Source organism: Nakaseomyces glabratus, chromosome L, assembly GCF_010111755.1.
Source record: "Nakaseomyces glabratus chromosome L, complete sequence".
Taxonomy (NCBI): domain Eukaryota; kingdom Fungi; phylum Ascomycota; class Saccharomycetes; order Saccharomycetales; family Saccharomycetaceae; genus Nakaseomyces; species Nakaseomyces glabratus.
This window is the reverse complement of record NC_088962.1, coordinates 444,738-462,213: the sequence shown is the minus strand read 5'-3', so window position 1 is coordinate 462,213 and position 17,476 is coordinate 444,738. Positions and strand designations below refer to the sequence as shown.

The window sequence follows — 17,476 nt, the reverse complement described above, 5'->3', positions numbered from 1 at the left end:
CACCTCTATAATCACATAAACTGTAATGATCAAGAGTAAATAAAAGACTTTTTTATCCTCTCCAGTTCATTCGATTTTGGACATATCTTTATCTTACATGGACTATCCATAATAATACGTGTTGAATCTACTAAGCTGAGAAAATGTTTGTGGAAGGATAACAAAAACAACTACTGTTCATATGGTTACTGATCAAAAAAAAAATGTAGAAATAAATATAAATGATAAGTAATATAAAGGAAGTTTGTGATAAAGATCAAGGAAATTCTAAGGTCGTAAAGCTTCTAATTCTTTTATTTTTGAAATCACGGATCATCTTCCATATTTTTTTTTTCTTGTAACCTCTTCATATATAATATAATATACATTGCAGACAAGTTTTTTTAACAAGCGTCTATTTGGTCTATCAGAAGTGGGAGAAACCCTTAATTTTTATTTGGCATCCTTATTATTCTTTTTTTTTATTTGTGAAAATTCATTACATTTTCCGTGCATCTCTCTTAATTCCTTTGTGGACCTTTTTTTTTTCACCGGTTTTTTGTTATCCACTAAGTTTAATTCGGATAATAAAAAAGGTACTAAAAAGACATCATCAAAGGGCAAAATAGACCTGCCAATTTTAAATTAAGCCACTGATCAGCGGTCACTATAATTATCAGAGTTCTATACATTAGGCTCTTATCTACATTATAAGGGGATATTTATTGGCCGTTTCATTATTAGGCAATAAAAAGCAATACAAAAAAAGAGCCCTTAACTGTACTCCGAGTTTGATTCCCGGCAAATAAGGAAAGCATTAAGGTAAGGATCATTAATCGTCACTTCTTCTGTAACCATTACTCATTAATATCTTAATACTTAATAACTGATATCGCGAATTAAGGAGACATTGATCCTTTTAGAAAAGATCTAGAAACAACTCATATCAATACTGACTGTGGAAATAAACTGGAAATCCTTACAAAGCCTTCATTTCAAAGATAGGTTAGGTTATTGACAAGCCCAAAAAAACATCTTCCTTACTAATATCTGGAGTCTTTTCTGGTAGCCTTTGGTTAATAACTATATGCATTCCCCTTGACAACGATCAAAAAGTTTATCTACGTTCCAGAGTTGATAATTTCACTAACAAATCTGGCTCACCAAGGTCATCGTTTTGATATAATAAACAATAAAGCATCACGCCCCCAAAAGGATTTTGCTTCCATTTCAACATAAGAAATAAGAAAGCTCACTTTTCTTTTTATAGTTGTTTTTGATATTGAGTGTTCTGGTATTTCACTAGAAATAAACTATTGAATCTTCTTCTTCCTTGAGTCCAATACGGTTAGAAGCACAGATCGATCACAAGTTGTAACATTACATTATATTATTAATTCCCCCCATACTCATTCCATTTGCCATCTGTACCAGTATATCGGTTCATGGTAAATTACACTCCTTCATTTCAAAGATTCCGATAGGCAAGCTAACACTAAGATATACTAATTAATCTGGAGACAGAATCAACAAAAGAAAAATTTACGATTAAATAAATAGAGAACGAAAAGTGAATCCTATTGGAAATCAAATAAGGAAAAGGTATACTTTCGAAACTTTATTGAAATTATTTTTTGTTTGTGTTATTCAGTTTCATTTCCAGTTCTCTCTATGACAGACCATCCAGAAAGTGGTGAAAATTATCCACCCAATAACTTTGAAGTGCGACAACGAGACATACCTACTATTAGAGTGAGAAATCAAATGTTTTTCAATCAACAACCATACATAAATAAGCCATTAGCAAACAACAACAATACTCCCTACGGTAAGAACAGTACTAGTGGAATTAGTTCAACGAATAACTATGCCAAGCTAGATGACCCGAATAATAATTTTTTTAATTTTGATAGTTCTCTTAATCCAGCTTCAGTCTTTAATCCAGTGGATAATAAAAATGTTAGAACCAGTTTTGTCAATCCACAAATAGATTCCATGGCGCAATACTACTCACAGAAGCCAGGTGGTGGTTCTGTTGGACAGGGCGTAATGGGACCTACAAATAGTCAATATCTATATCAACAGGGAACTAAGGAGAATACTGTTGGAGGATTAAAATCAAAAAATGCGAGTTCAGAGTCATATCCTCAAAATCAAGCTCATCAGCAAACTGCTACTCATCAACAACAGCAGCAGCAGCAACCTCAACAGCAGTTCAGGCCTTACACGAACAGTGTCAGCACTGGGTATGAAAACATTATGAACCCACTGATCCAAAAAAACGTAAATAGCGATCGAAATTTTTATGGTGCTGGTGCAAACGCTACGACGCCATATTCGACATATGGATATAACACACAAAGGAAATCCTCATTACAGTTTGATCAATCTAATGATTTTGCACATGATAATAAGAATTATCGTCAGCAACTTCCAATAGAGGGACACAGTCTACCGGCTGGGTCACAAAATAATAGCATTAACAGCAGCAACAATAATTTGATTTTTAAAGATGGCATGTACACAACGAGCGAACAGTTAAATCCAGAATATTTTGACAGCAGCCAATTTAATCCACAGAATCTGAAACCTTATATTGAGGCCAGTGGACTACCCTTGGCGACTGCACGGTATAATGACGAGGTTGGTTTAGGGAAGCGGACATCTACTCTTTCAAATGAGGCTGTACAAGCAATGGCTCAGAAGAATGGGCCACTTGATGTTGCCAGGCATAGCAAAAGTCAATCAGTGCCAGGTAAAATAGACAGCTTCAATAGAGTTGGTGTTACTGACCGTGAACTTCAACCTCAGAAAGATCCTAATGAGAGTTCGAGTCCCAAATTGGGTGCCACCTCAATTGATAAATTGATGTTGATTATAGAAGCAAGACAAAAGGGATTCATGGGCCAAGTACCAACAACTCAGGACGGTGATTTGTTAATAGATGATGATGCTTCAAAGAGTATTTTACTTCCAAATGCTGCTCAACTTGTGGGCGGTGTTCCAAAGCCAGAAGGTCGGTACACCAAACACATAAAGAAGCCAGAAGACTCAAATAATCCAGATAAACCCGCTAAGCCAAGAAAGAAAAGGCCAAAGGTTAAAAAATATCAATGTGCGTACTGTAGTAAAATGTTTTCGCAATCGACGCATCTTGACGTTCATATAAAAGCCCACATGGGATATAAACCTTTTGAGTGTGAATTTTGTGGTAAAAGATTTACTCAAGCCGGTAATCTACGTACACACAGACGGCTACACACAGGTGAAAGGCCATTTAAGTGTGATAAATGTGATAAAACGTTTGCCAGAAGGGGAAACCTAACTGCTCATGAATTTACGCATGAATCCATCAAGCCATATATTTGCAGGCTTGATAATTGCTTCAAAAGGTTCTCGCAACTGGGAAACATGAAATCACATCAAAATAAGTACCACCCACAAACGATCAAAGAACTAACACAAAAGCTTGCTTTATTGGATCCTGATCCGACTAAGAACAACATCTCTCAAAATGAGATGGAGCTTTTATCATATTTTGCATCGCTTTACAAATATTCAAACAAAGGTATCAAGGGTAGGGGTAAATCATCAAATTAATAATAGCGAATATTTTAATCTTCATTTTCGGTGAACACCTAACATATTTGAAGACACTTCGTTTTCTATTAGGACCTTACATGTTCTAAGGATCTAAAATAAGAAGCATACCATCATCTTTCCTTTAATTGCAGTATTAGAGCAAAGTTTATTCCCCGTTGTAACAATTATCAATACTTTGAATTAAGCAAGCTTCTATCTCGTTTTAAAATGAATTCACGTACTGGGGTATAAGCAAACAAAATCTTCCTTAACCTAAAGCTAAGCAATAACCCTCGTTTTGAACCAATATCACCCAATCTAAGTATTTGTAACTGATAGTTACAAGAATTTCCATGCACTGAGTTAGTTTTGTTCCTTTAAGTGCTATATTCAATGCTAGGCGAATATGTGCCACGTATTACTAAACTCAGAAAGTAGTAGTCGTTGGATAGAAAAATGTTCACATCTATTGAAAACTTATTGGCAGTTCATTTTAGTGGTGTATTTTGTTCCAGAGAACTCGTCAACCTTAATCGGATTCCCCACTCAATACATATACTCCATGTGTACTTGGGTAGAATGGTAATATAGGCCGTCAATATCTACATGCAATTGTTAAGAAGATATTCGTTCATTCCAAAAAAGAAACTTAATTGTATAAGTTCAGGGCTATAGTTGTAGTTTTTCCTTCTCACTAATATTCATTTCATCGTCCTTTACTGGCGACCATAATTTCGTGTTTCATCATTCACAAATTATATTTAATCTTTAATGTCATAGTTTTTCCGTATACTTAAAAAAAAAAAAGAATCACCAATACTCTTGTTAATGCAGTATAAATCATCACAGCACGTTGTATATTGTTAGCTGTCTGTTCATCATGAATACCTCCATTAAAGAGATACGTCTGAATTTAAGAAGGCATTGACTTGCCTGAAATCCAAGTGCCGTCTTTCCAAAGCAGCCTGACTGCAGATTTCGATATAAGTTAAGACAACTTAACAGTAAATTTTTTTTCATTGATATTTTCGCTGTTGCCGGCGTTCACATATCTAGAGTTAATGACTGCTGTTGGAATAAACGTTTTATCATGTTTGGAGGTTTGCATCCAAGTAAAATATACAAAGTTAGTAATAGCCATTCGACGAGATAATTGAGTTCATAGCTGAACATTCAATGTTGTTTGTTTTTGTCTGTCTTTTAGAGTAATCACTGCTGTTAATGTATACTCTTAGTGTTTGATAAAAAATATGTTTGGCACAATCGATATACCTTTTCAACTGATTGTTGTAAAAGCTATTAAACAGTTGAACCACTATTAATTGTAACTGCATGATTGGCATGGAAAATATAGCTGAATAAACATCATTCTATGTTCTGAGCTCATAGCCGAATGGTAACTTGTATAGTACCATTTCTATGGTTTTGATAGTCGGCACTTATTAATGATACATTATATTTTTGTTATATTTTCATCCAGAAAAAAAATTGCTATTAAATTTTTTTTTCTTTTAAAGGTATTATTATCATAAGATCTGTATTTATGTATAAATTAATGCGATTAAAGTATATGGCTTGCTTTATGGTTTTTTACAATTCTAAAACTACTATACTATATTATATTTTAACATTTAGAGACTAAATTCTCAGTTACCAAAAAGAAAAGTGCACAAATTTTTTTTCTTTTTCGTAACTAGGCACTACTTTGTCTGTATGTTTTCTCGCAGAAATTTTTCTTCTGTGTTTTTTCCCTTTGCAAGAAACCGGGCAAAAATTACATGGACAGTAAGTGAGCCCTGTTAAAGGAAATCGGCGTTGATTGTCCCTTACATTGAAAGCGCAGCACCAACAATCTCTTATCAAGGAAGCAATCGATGAGTATAAACTTTAAAACAAAACAAGTATTCAAACCACATTTTATATCAATTCTCAGGTAGATTTTTTTTCTCCTTTAGTAATTAACTACAATTTATAGTAATAGCAGGGTCATATACTATTTTTGAATTAGTTGTGACAGTTCATTATTACCATTTTTTTGCTTGGAAAGTGTAAATCAATTAGCTCGTGATGTATCTTTTTGCTTATTTCAATAAATTTTCTTCTTTCTTGGTATGGGATCCTATTTCAGCAGCATCACAAATAGTTGGATGATAGTATTGGACCATTATCAATAAATGCCTTTTCCCTCCAGCGTTTTTTCCTACTTTTCCTATTTTTTCTTAATTTTGGTTTACGTTTTTGTGAGAGCCCGGGTTTGGGGGACTTGTTTTTTTTTCCTATTATCTTGCCCCAGGCATTGTACTAAAGATCTTTATTATATGTGGGGTGGGACGCAATGGCAATCGTCGTAGCGAAGTCAGAAAAAGACTGTGTCCCCGCTCCAAGTCCTCGGCACAGCGGAACCTTGAAGTTATTTTCACTTTTTAATTCACTAAGGCCTCCGGTTATACCTTTTCCTATTCCCCCTTCGCCTCTGGTAACTCATTTTACGTATAATGCTGTAATGCAATCTGTATTGCTCAGCACTGGGTTAAACACACAGGACAGGTTGTGTATCTTGAAGCGTCTCTTTTCTTATTCTGCAGCATCCACTAAGACACATTCTCCGGGTTTATACACTATTCTCACAGACAAAAGAAGTACATCAACCTTGGCATATAGGAGCTACGTACGCTACAGTGTCAAAACACAAGAGTGCACCATATTCGTTAGTGTGAAGACAAAAAAAGAGGAGATCGAACGTCCGCATCCTGTTGTTTGCAACACCATTTATGCCAGAAGCTCTCTGCAGGATTTCATTGCCGGCATCCCATGTTTCATATTCTAGTAATACAGAATACGAGGACTGAAGTGGCTAGAAAAAGCCTGAGTACGCTCCATCTCAACACAGAAACTGCAGTAACTGCTCTGACGCGCATATTACCCGGCTTTTTCACTGTTGAAAAAAATCGGGATTCTTTTCCCTTTCGGCAACAAGAGCTATTGTCCGGGTAATGCTCTCTCAAGATCCTTGGATAAACATGCCAAGTTCTCTCGTTGGATGATATAATAATCGTGACATACGTTTAATATGATAGTCCTTCTCTGCCAAAAAAAAAAATCAAAAAAAAAAATTCTTTATTTTGCGATGAGGTTGGGCCCTTCCCACTGAGCGCAACATTTTGTTAGCACAAATATAAGTGTTAGGTTGAAGAGGTTTTTGAAAGTTGGTGTTTTCTGAGCATTTGAAATACGCAAAACGGAAATTCAAGCGTAACAGATACATATTTATAAACTTACACAATGTCTACGGAAGAGAGGATAGCGAAGGCCGAATCAGAAGATGTTGAGATGACCAATGGAGGTGCTTTGGAAAATGTCGAAGAGGAAGACATTGAGGACCAAGAGGAAGAGTCTCTAAAGACTAAGATAAAGTTACTTCCACAGGCCACATCTGAAGATGGTACCTGTGCTTCTTTCCAAATCGCACAAGAAGATCATACTTTGGGTAATGCACTAAGGTATATCATTATGAAGAATCCAGAAGTTGAATTCTGCGGTTACTCTATTCCACATCCATCTGAAGAACTGCTAAACCTGAGAATACAGACGTATGGTAATATTACAGCTGTTGATGCTTTGCAAAAGGGTCTGGATGACTTGATTGATCTATGTGACGCTGTCAAGGATAAATTTGTTCAAAGATTGCAATCTTAAGAACACAGGCATAATGAAATAAACTAGAGTTTGTTTGTTTTTTTTTTCAACTATATTTGTTTATGGCATATACAAAGTTTCGGAAAATGCCATATGAAGTCCCGGCCATATTGCCATATAGCAAGGTTTGCATTTGCACTGGCATTATGATGTACCTCAGGACTATTGACATCACTAAAGGAATGTTATTCTCAAGAATGGTAAGGATACTTTGAAAGATTGTTTGCTGTTCTTATAGAATATTATTTAAATCACATCCTGCAGTAGAGACACTGTTTCTGATATACCATACATTTATAATATATATATTGTACACTAACATAACATAATGGAACGCATTTTTTTTTTATATTACATTCTAGCACAACATAGTATAACCTAGGAAAACCATTTCAACTCAGCCCGCTGTTAATTATAATCAAGAGCATGTATATACCATCGTGCAATGCTCGAGCTCTTATGACCTAACTTGTATGGCTATCCCAACTAATAGCTTAACTCATCGAGCCCTTTACCGATACTTGATCATACTGTTCACAGAAACAGCTGCATGAAGGTTTTGAAAAAGAAAGGATTAAGAAGTCCCACTATGAAAATTTTCAAATTTTGACTATTTGCAGGAATTCTGAAAAAAAAAGAATATCAGCGATGCCCCGATGAGATGGGCATCACATTTACGGTGAAAATTTTTTCTTTCCCATAACAATTGAAATGAAATATATAAATAGTGTAGTAAAATTAGTTAATCCTATCAGGGTTTTGTGTTCATTTCACTTATTTTACTTTGTAATTAAATTACTTTCTATCAGTTACAATAACGACAACACGAATCAACTCATATTAAGAACAATTATAAGAAAAAATGGGTTACAGAGACGCTTTATATAACAAAACTAACTACAACTCTCGTGGTGGTGACTTCCGTGGTGGTAGATCCTCCGATAGAAATGACTACAACAGAGACAGAAACCAAGGTTACTCCCATGGTGGTCTAAGAGGTCGTCACGATGATGGTCCAAGAGAATTAATCAAGCCAGATTGGGAATCCGAACTTCCTAATCTGCCTCCTTTTGAAAAGAACTTTTACGTTGAGCATGAAGTTGTTCGTAACAGATCTGATCAAGAAGTTGCTCAATTCAGAAAGGAATCTGAAATGACCATTACTGGTCACGACATTCCAAAGCCTATCACTACTTTTGATGAAGCTGGTTTCCCAGACTACGTTTTAAAGGAAGTTAAGGCTGAAGGTTTCGACAAGCCAACTAGTATTCAATGTCAAGGTTGGCCTATGGCTCTTTCTGGTAGAGATATGGTTGGTATTGCTGCTACTGGTTCCGGTAAGACTTTGTCCTACTGTTTACCAGGTATTGTTCACATCAACGCACAGCCACTTTTGAGTCCAGGTGATGGTCCAATTGTCTTGGTTCTAGCTCCAACCAGAGAACTTGCTGTTCAAATTCAAAAGGAATGTTCCAAGTTTGGTAAGAGTTCTAGAATTAGAAACACATGTGTTTACGGTGGTGTTCCAAGAGGTCAACAAATCAGAGAGTTGATTAGAGGTGCTGAAATTGTCATTGCTACCCCAGGTAGATTGATTGATATGCTTGAAGCAGGTAAGACTAACTTGAAGAGAGTTACTTATCTGGTTTTGGATGAAGCCGACAGAATGTTGGATATGGGTTTTGAACCTCAAATCAGAAAGATTGTAGACCAAATTAGACCAGACAGACAGACTTTGATGTGGTCGGCTACCTGGCCTAAGGAAGTTCAGCAATTGGCTAGGGACTATCTAAATGATCCAATCCAGGTTCAAATTGGTTCTCTAGAATTGGCTGCTTCTCACAACATTACACAATTGGTTGAAGTTGTTTCTGAGTTTGAGAAGAGAGACAGATTGGTTAAACATCTAGACACTGCTTCTCAAGACAAGGAATCCAAGATTTTAATCTTCGCTTCTACCAAGAGAACTTGTGACGAAATTACATCTTACTTGAGACAAGATGGATGGCCAGCTCTTGCCATTCATGGTGACAAAGATCAAAGGGAAAGAGACTGGGTTCTAAATGAATTTAGAACTGGTAACTCCCCAATCATGGTTGCAACAGATGTTGCTGCCAGAGGTATTGGTATGTTTTATTAATTTTTTTGTTTGTTTACGACAGTACTAACTTTTACGATTATGATGATAATGACTTTAATGACCTGAAAAATTCATTGGCTTAATGAAAACTGTACTGAGGCTAATGATCCTCAGAATTTGTTTATGCTTGGGATTTTTTTTTTGATTTTGATTTTTTTGATTTTTTTTTTTTTTTTTTTTTTTGAAGTCTGTTATGTGGATGCATTTCAGATTCTTTTTTATGATGATTAGTATTTAGCTAATGTGCATACAAGAAAAATTAGGAATATATTCAGCTATAAAATGCTTAATTTGAATAGCATGATAGTTGATTTGTTCTATTTTCGGGGGAATGTTAAAAAACATTATAGGCGGTAACAAATGCTCTTGAAACAGGGAACTTTCACGAATTATTCTGTGGAGTATTACCTAATACTTGGGCATAGGTTACTATATTGAGTTACTTCTATGAAGGGAATAGTTTCTATTGGACAACTGAAGGTGGTTCTTCGTACAAGTCTGATGTTATTTCCGTTATAGAAAATGTTGGGATTAATTGAATATATATGACTTGCGTCAGAGTGGGGAAGTATGGCTTTTTTATGGGTGATTAAGATAAATACCTTAGGTTTCTTCGACGTTACGCTTTATTCATTTTATGAATACGTACGAATTTCAGATGTTGGCCTAGGATCTAATCAAATTTATATTCTAACTGGCTTAGAATATTAAGTGCATGCCCATGCAGAGCGTCTATCACATGCAAGAAATATATATATACAAAAATTCTATATCATGTTTTTTCATCAGAAAAGATTACTCTAGATATCCTCCCTTAAGAGTGCACATATAATAAGCTAAATATACTTAAACATAATTGTAAAAATTATTGTCCATCACAAATGTTAAGGAGTAAACCTTATGTCAAAATCTAGTACTGTCACGTGAGCAATGTATGTTGGGAAACCAATGTTACATTAATCTCCAAGAAATAATATACTAACAAAATTTTGATTTTGAATTTAATTTTACTATTAAATGATGTCAATTTTACTTGCCATCCTTTCAAAGTATCTATTAATCTTTCAAATGATTGGAATTATACAGATGTCAAGGGTATCAACTTCGTTGTTAACTATGATATGCCAGGTAACATTGAGGATTATGTGCACAGAATTGGTAGAACTGGTAGAGCTGGTGCCACTGGTACCGCTATTTCTTTCTTCACCGAAGATAACAAATCTCTAGGTGCCAGTTTGATCTCGATCATGAGAGAAGCTAAGCAAAACATTCCTGAAGAACTAATGAAGTATGACAGAAGACCTCGTGGTCCTCACCCAAGATACGGTGGTGGTTACGGCCGTGGTGGTCGTGGTTACGGTGGTGGCCGTGGTGGTTACGGTGGCCGTGGTGGTGGTCGTGGTGGCCGCGGTGGTTTTAACAGATCTAGAGACGGTGGTTGGGGTAACAGAAGATAAGGTTTTCAGTAAAGAAAGCGAGAGTCTCTGCGTTGATCACACTAGATGGAAGAAATAATAACTTCTTATTGTATACTATTTATTTGTTCATTTTTATCATAATTATTCCAGTTTAGGATAACTTTTGTGTTATATAATTAGTAATTGATAGACAACATTTATCTTTTAATTTTACCCATATGGAATTTTAATGTTTTTGTCTTAATAACAACCCTAGCTAACATACGCTAATGCATGAAAGTGATCAAATGGCTCCAAAGTAATTAATTTCCTTTAAGGATATACTTTAAGAGAAAATAATGGTTAATTTAATAGTAATGTACATTAAAGATAAGTAGTTTTTATAAAATATTTATAAAATATATGCCGTGATTTTAAATATTGACAAATTGTCATAATAAATAAATTCAATTTCAAGTTTTGAAAAAAATAGTGAAATAAAAGAAATAAAAAACCTGAACTGTGAAGGATTAATGTTGCTTTAGACCATCACCAAAACAATATCAGTGAAATGAATTAGGGGTGAATGTTCAATAACCAGTTGAAACCCTAGTTATTTGAATATTTTGTGATATGAGTAATTGATTACTCCTAGGAGTAGTGACTAATTGGTTGCATAAAAAATAGAATGAATTTGATGTGCGGATTACTCTAGTTTAGAGTGTAGTAAGCAACAGCTAGTGCTAGTAGACCTAGAACAATAACCAACTTACCACCACCTTCGGTGGACTTTTGTACCATATCAGATTCTCTGTTGTCAATGACAACACGCTCACTGTTTGGATCAACTTCACCAATCTTCAAAGTCTTTAGAATCTTCAAAGCATCATCAGAGTGACCAATGTCAACGAAGTCACCGGTAGCGTCGGTACCACGGTGTTCAAAGATAATTTCATCACCACCTGGGTGTTCATCTAGAAACTTAGAGACGTCATAGACAGAACCATCAATGATGATCCAACAGTCACCTTCTTTGTTGTGTTCAGAAACTTGCTTGTAAGTGTAAACTTTGCTCATTTTATTTATAGTTGTTGATAATAGTTTGTATCTTTTTGATTGAGTTTTTGATTTCCTACTAGAAGGGTCTAATCAGAAGGATGTCCAGTAATTCAACAAATGGTAATAAGTGCTTGGACTTATATAGTTCTTGTAATTATAAAATTTCAATTGTGATTTATAATTTCTTCACAATGCAGTATAGATGGAAAAAAATTAAATATGTAGCATATAAAAACCGTCTTAGAGGGAACTGCACAAAGGTCCTATCTACTATACCGATAAAACAGAATCGGTCGTTTAGCAACTTCCTTCTAAGTTTTCGTCTTTACCACCTCGCCTCGCTAAGCTCATGCACTGAATTCCTCGTCTCTGGCTTTCTTCACAAAGGTCTAGAGGTCCAGGTACACAACAAAATTTTGGCAGGAGAGCTGCTTCGCCATGAATATCCATCGTTTGCTACATTGTTCAATAATGGACGAGAAAGAATCCGTTACGTCCGAGTTTACCATAAAACTTTTTTTTTTTTATCTTTCCCATAAACCCATGCTTGATAACATAATTGGCAATAACTTGAAAATTTTTTCTGTCTCCTCTTCTACAGTTAATTCGTATGGCTCGGTACGGATGGGGGGAGGGGAACCTTTTCAAAGTAAGAACTTGTCTTCCACTTTGATCCTTTATCATTAACCGAAGATACTCTTGTAACGTTGAAGTGTGTTGTAGATAATCTGGAACTTGGGCTAGAAACTTCTGTGGTTACCTCTGCATAACAAAAGCGTGATGGTTAACATTCAATTTTATAGGTTATCATGTGACTTTAGGTCCGATAAAGTATTCAACAGCGATATAATTCCAACTTTGTGTAGTAATTGGATCCTGACGGGTTACCAGTCGTAAAACTCATTGGATGTGTTATTACCGATAATAACACTAACTATGTTTCTGTTCTCTCCATCCCTTTTATCGCATTTATTGTCAGAAACAGTATAATAGTAATAGCCTTGGGTAGAACAATGGGGATGATTTAATTATACGAGGGCCCATTGTATTGGATATTCCTTACACTGTAAGTCTAAGATGTAAGATGTTTCAAGGACACAATACATACAGCAAAACCGATATAGAGTTATGTGCTTACGTCTTACTCAGCAATAGTTTTCTTTGATGAGTATGACGAATAATATGATACACAACACAAAAAGGACAATATCTTTCAAATAATCATGCATATAACCTCTGAGCAGTATACTCATTGATATTGTTATCGATTTTTCTATGAATCGATGATTGATTTATAATTTTAAACTATTACACTTACTCTAAAATAGTTTATATTGTATATTATAGTATTGTACAAATGCCAGTCTTTATCTATTATCAACAGAGGAAAAAGCAATCAATGTGATAATTTCTAAAAAACTGGAGATATTTTCTGATTTTTTTTCTATTGTATTTGGAATATGCTAAAATGCAAGATACTTCATGCCATAAAATAACAGAACTTTAAAACATTTCTTCCCTCTTTCTAATATTGATAATCAATACCAGCCTTAGAAAGTTTTTCCATTCTTTCTTTGTGTTTCTCTTCAGCCAGTTTCTTCAATTCCTTAGCAGACTTCTTGGCCTTTGGCGGAGACATGAATGCCCTTTGCTTATATTTATACAGCTTTTCAATCTTACTTCCCTTAGGCAACAGACGTACCTGGAGTAGATGGCCCATCAAAAGATAGTTGTTCATGGTATCATAAGCAACACGACTGTCATCGGTATTAACAAACTGCACAAAACCGTAGTGTCTAGAGTTACCAGTCTTCTTGTTACGTGCTAATCTCACTTCTTTCAAGTCTCCGAATTGACTGAAATATTTACTTAGCTCCCTCTCGTGGAAACCCTTTGGCAATCTACCAACATAAATGATCCCACTGATATCAGAATCCTTATCATCTTTCTTGGTAGCCTTCTGCTTCTTGCTGGTATCCAACTTTTTGATATGGTGGCCGCTTTGCTCAGTTTCCATACCTTCAATCTCATCCTCAGATTCAGATTCACTAACCTCCAATTCGGACTCACCAGACTCTGAACTTAGATCAGAACCAGACTCTAACCTGATGGCATCCTCTTGAACTTCCGCCTCTTTGGCAACAACCTTCTTCTTATCAGTAGACTTAGCCATTGTAATTTCTCTCTGGTATTCTAGCCCCTTCCTAAAACCAGATATGGGATGATATCTACAAACTATAACAATACGCCATAATATATAGATGCCTATACAGAGCATTGCAGATAGCCCCATCTCATCGCAAAATTTTTTTTTTTGGGTTCGCAGTGAAAAATTGCGATGAGCTGCGAAAAGACGATTTTTCTCAAAGGATACGCATTGTAAGGTAATCACATGAACTTTGCTGTACTGAGTGATGTGACAATTGCTATTGAATAGACATACTTTTCACTCCTTTCAAAATGTAGTCACACAAGGCCAGCTTTAGACGATTGTCTTCATATCTTTTTTAAGTTGCTATACTTTTCTTACACTTGCCCTCTTGGTGGTTGTATTGTAATATATCATGATCATGACTGATCAAATTCAAATCCCTAAGTACGACACTATACCAAGCTTCCCAAATTTCTTTCAAGTTGCCAAAGTTTGTTCAGAGCAAACAACACTATAATTGATTAAGGTGTCATATTGCTATAAGTTACCTGTGTAATTGCTACCAGCATTCCCAAAATCAAGTACAACTATAGCCTATTGTAACTATATTAGCTGCCATCCTTCTCATCTAACCCGCGACGTGGACACATAGGCCCCAATACAGATATTAGTACGGCACAGATATATTTAACACAGGAGAAGAGAAAAAAAAATGGATACATCTATTGTTCAAGAGAAGTCGCAGCGTCCCAATGTTAAAAGATCAATATCTTCTACTTTCAAGTCTCTGTTCAGATCTAGCAGCGATACCACCAAATCAGACAATTGTGGTGATAGAAATAGCGAGGGTAAGAAGAGACGGAAGCTGTTGAACACCGTTGAAGAACAAAACTTGGACTATAGTAAGCACGATAGTGACGACTCAATTATCCTGTTTGATCCAGTACACAGCACAGAGGGACAGAGGCCGCCTCTGCTGCCTATTCTTCCTAGACAAAGACTGAAGCTTCTAAAGTACAAGCAATTAAAAAGAATAGAGCAAGATTTCAAGGAGCTGAGTGCTTTGATAAAAAACAATAAAGAATCATATAAACCAGACAATAAGTTAAAATTCAAATCGTTACTAAAGAAGACAGATACCAAACCAAAACATTCATACAAATCAAATAAATGGTCTGCTATGTATGAGTACGATCCTTCTGAATTTGATGAAAGCGAAACATTAGTTGTGGAAGAGGATAAACGTCAAACACCAATTAATTTTGAGATTCAGAAAGCCAATACCCCACTATCTAATAGACTCATCGAAGTACCAGACTCAACGAAGAAAATAACTTCAGCAGAAAGTGATGTATTATTCAACATTCCTAAAGCTAAAAAACCCAGTGCAAATGGTACCTCATCTAACATCTTATCAGAAAAACCTGTTATTAAAAACGCAAGCAAACTACCAACAGGACTCCCTAAACAAGAAAACGTCCTTTTACCAACTGTTGGTTTCGACTTTATAAAAGACTCTAATGAGACCCCTTCAAAGACATTACCATCTAAAAATAAACCTCAATTAGTGAATATAGACAAAACGACTGATATTATTGACTCTGAAAAGCCTAAGGCACCTTTGTTCAGTTTTGGCAATAACAAAACCAATGCTACAGAGAAACAAGAAGCAACCATTGCTGAAAATGATAAAACTGGTTTGGCAATGGACAAACCAAAGGCATTTAGTTTTGGACTTAATAAAGAAAAGCCAGGCCAAACATTGCTTGGAAATACTTCTTCTAAATTTAGTTTTGGCACTTCAGGTAGTCTCTCTGGTGAATCTGACGCAACGACAAAAGCCGACAATGCCTCGCAGACCAATATCAGTAGTAAGATCAAACCTCTATTTACTTTAAATTCTTCAGAGAGTAATAAAAACAGGGAAGAAAAATCTGATGATGAAGAGGATGAGAGGGATAATAAGAGAAAGAGAAGGTCCTCTGGTAATGATAAAGTTCCCAGCTTCAGCTTCGGAAATAAGGCTACATCCCTAGCCCCTGAATCGCAACAGAAGCCTTCATTTTCATTCGGTGCGAAACCAGCAGAAAGTACTTCAACCAAGGGCACCACAGCTACTGAAAAACCAGTATTTAGTTTTAGTATACCACCAGTTCAATCAGACGAGAAAAAAGACAAACCTATACCGTTGTTTGGAGGTTTAAAGGCTACCACGGATTCTGGCAATGTAGGTAATGAAAAGAAAGATGAGCAATCGCAAAATAAAACAAAGCCACTGTTTAACTTTGGGCCAAAGGTTTCCAATGATAACTCAGGTTCTCCTGTAACAAATGAGTCTTCAACAAAGCCCAATTTCTCGTTTTTGAAACCAGCAAACGCGAATACAAATGGAACACCAGCTGATGAATCTACTAAAACTGATTCTTCAGCTGCAACTTTATCTTTACCTTTTGGTGCTAAAGTTTCGAAACCAAGTGAAGACAAGCCGGCAATAAGTTTTGGATTTGGGTCATCTCAATCTACTGAAAAACAAGAGCAAAGTAAAAGTACAGGAACGCCCTCATTTACATTTTCTGCAACAAAATCAGAAACTCAACCAAAAAATGATGCACAGACTAGTACTGGCAGTCTGTTCAGTTTGGGTTCCAAAGCCACAGAAACAGCAGCCAACCCAACAACATCCCAGCCTACATTTCAGTTTGGTAAGGCTGCTTTAAAAAACGACGCGGCAAGCCCTTCTCCAAGTTCGGTATTTGGGTCATCTACTGGATTAGCACAAAGCCAGCAATCAAAACCTGCTTTCAGTTTCAATTCAGCACCCAATCAAGTACCTGGTTCCGGTGCACAATCATCGTTTAGCTTTGGTAAGCCAAATGCATCGGCTCCACCTACTACATTTCCAGCCAGTCAATCTCCCACACCATTTGGACAGACACCTGCTCCTCAAATCTCCACACCTAATGCTCTTTTTAATGCACCAATGGGAGCAAATCCTCAACCGCAAGAACCAGCCCAGGTATTTAAACCTGCTCAGACACCTAATTTCAACTTTATGTCTGGATCGTCCAACATTAATCCGGCCGCAGTGTTTGCTCCATCACAACCGGCCTCTGTTCAACCTCAGCAAATTTTTGGTGGTGGGATGAATAGCAACCCAAGCATGAACACCGCTGGTGCTCCAGTTAGTGGGATGGCGAATCCATTCACATCCGGTATGGGAAATGGCATGGCTACGAATGCCCCACAAATGGGAATGGCATCTGAACAGAAATCTACTCCACCTCCAGGTTTTACACAAAGAAGACTTGCCAGAATGAGAGCCCCAAGAAGATAGTATTCTAAACTCCACTCGACTTATAATTTATAGAATCAAGAGGTACCAGTGTACCTCCAAAATTCATCTTTTACATATTAAGTACCATGCATCTCTTTTAGAATTTCTATTTTTTCAGTTCTGATAAAAAGCATTTT

General features: G+C 36.1%; 7 protein-coding genes across 7 annotated transcripts; 5 read left to right on the top strand and 2 right to left on the bottom strand.

Moving 5' to 3' along the window:
* Positions 1-1,650: 1,650 nt before the first annotated feature.
* On the top strand, positions 1,651-3,579 carry GVI51_L03729 (C2H2-type zinc finger protein; the record flags this gene model as incomplete). The annotated part of the gene is made up of 1 exon (XM_448944.1): positions 1,651-3,579. The coding sequence occupies one exon, from the start codon at positions 1,651-1,653 to the stop codon at positions 3,577-3,579; it is 1,929 nt and encodes a 642-aa protein (XP_448944.1).
* Positions 3,580-5,896: 2,317 nt separating this feature from the next.
* GVI51_L03707 (uncharacterized protein) lies at positions 5,897-6,388 on the top strand (the record flags this gene model as incomplete). The annotated part of the gene is made up of 1 exon (XM_448943.1): positions 5,897-6,388. The coding sequence occupies one exon, from the start codon at positions 5,897-5,899 to the stop codon at positions 6,386-6,388; it is 492 nt and encodes a 163-aa protein (XP_448943.1).
* A 455-nt stretch (positions 6,389-6,843) lies between these two features.
* RPC19 (DNA-directed RNA polymerase core subunit RPC19) lies at positions 6,844-7,257 on the top strand (the record flags this gene model as incomplete). The annotated part of the gene is made up of 1 exon (XM_448942.1): positions 6,844-7,257. The coding sequence occupies one exon, from the start codon at positions 6,844-6,846 to the stop codon at positions 7,255-7,257; it is 414 nt and encodes a 137-aa protein (XP_448942.1).
* Positions 7,258-8,119: 862 nt separating this feature from the next.
* On the top strand, positions 8,120-10,854 carry DBP2 (DEAD-box ATP-dependent RNA helicase DBP2; the record flags this gene model as incomplete). Its single annotated transcript, XM_448941.1, has 2 exons — positions 8,120-9,383; positions 10,484-10,854. 2 exons carry the CDS (start codon positions 8,120-8,122, stop codon positions 10,852-10,854), a joined length of 1,635 nt encoding a protein of 544 aa, XP_448941.1.
* Positions 10,855-11,505: 651 nt separating this feature from the next.
* CYB5 (Cyb5p) lies at positions 11,506-11,871 on the bottom strand (the record flags this gene model as incomplete). Its single annotated transcript, XM_448940.1, has 1 exon — positions 11,506-11,871. The coding sequence occupies one exon, from the start codon at positions 11,869-11,871 to the stop codon at positions 11,506-11,508; it is 366 nt and encodes a 121-aa protein (XP_448940.1).
* A 1,507-nt stretch (positions 11,872-13,378) lies between these two features.
* NOP15 (rRNA-binding ribosome biosynthesis protein NOP15) lies at positions 13,379-14,146 on the bottom strand (the record flags this gene model as incomplete). Its single annotated transcript, XM_448939.1, has 1 exon — positions 13,379-14,146. One exon carries the CDS (start codon positions 14,144-14,146, stop codon positions 13,379-13,381), a length of 768 nt encoding a protein of 255 aa, XP_448939.1.
* A 571-nt stretch (positions 14,147-14,717) lies between these two features.
* On the top strand, positions 14,718-17,339 carry NUP1 (FG-nucleoporin NUP1; the record flags this gene model as incomplete). The annotated part of the gene is made up of 1 exon (XM_448938.1): positions 14,718-17,339. One exon carries the CDS (start codon positions 14,718-14,720, stop codon positions 17,337-17,339), a length of 2,622 nt encoding a protein of 873 aa, XP_448938.1.
* Positions 17,340-17,476: the final 137 nt, after the last annotated feature.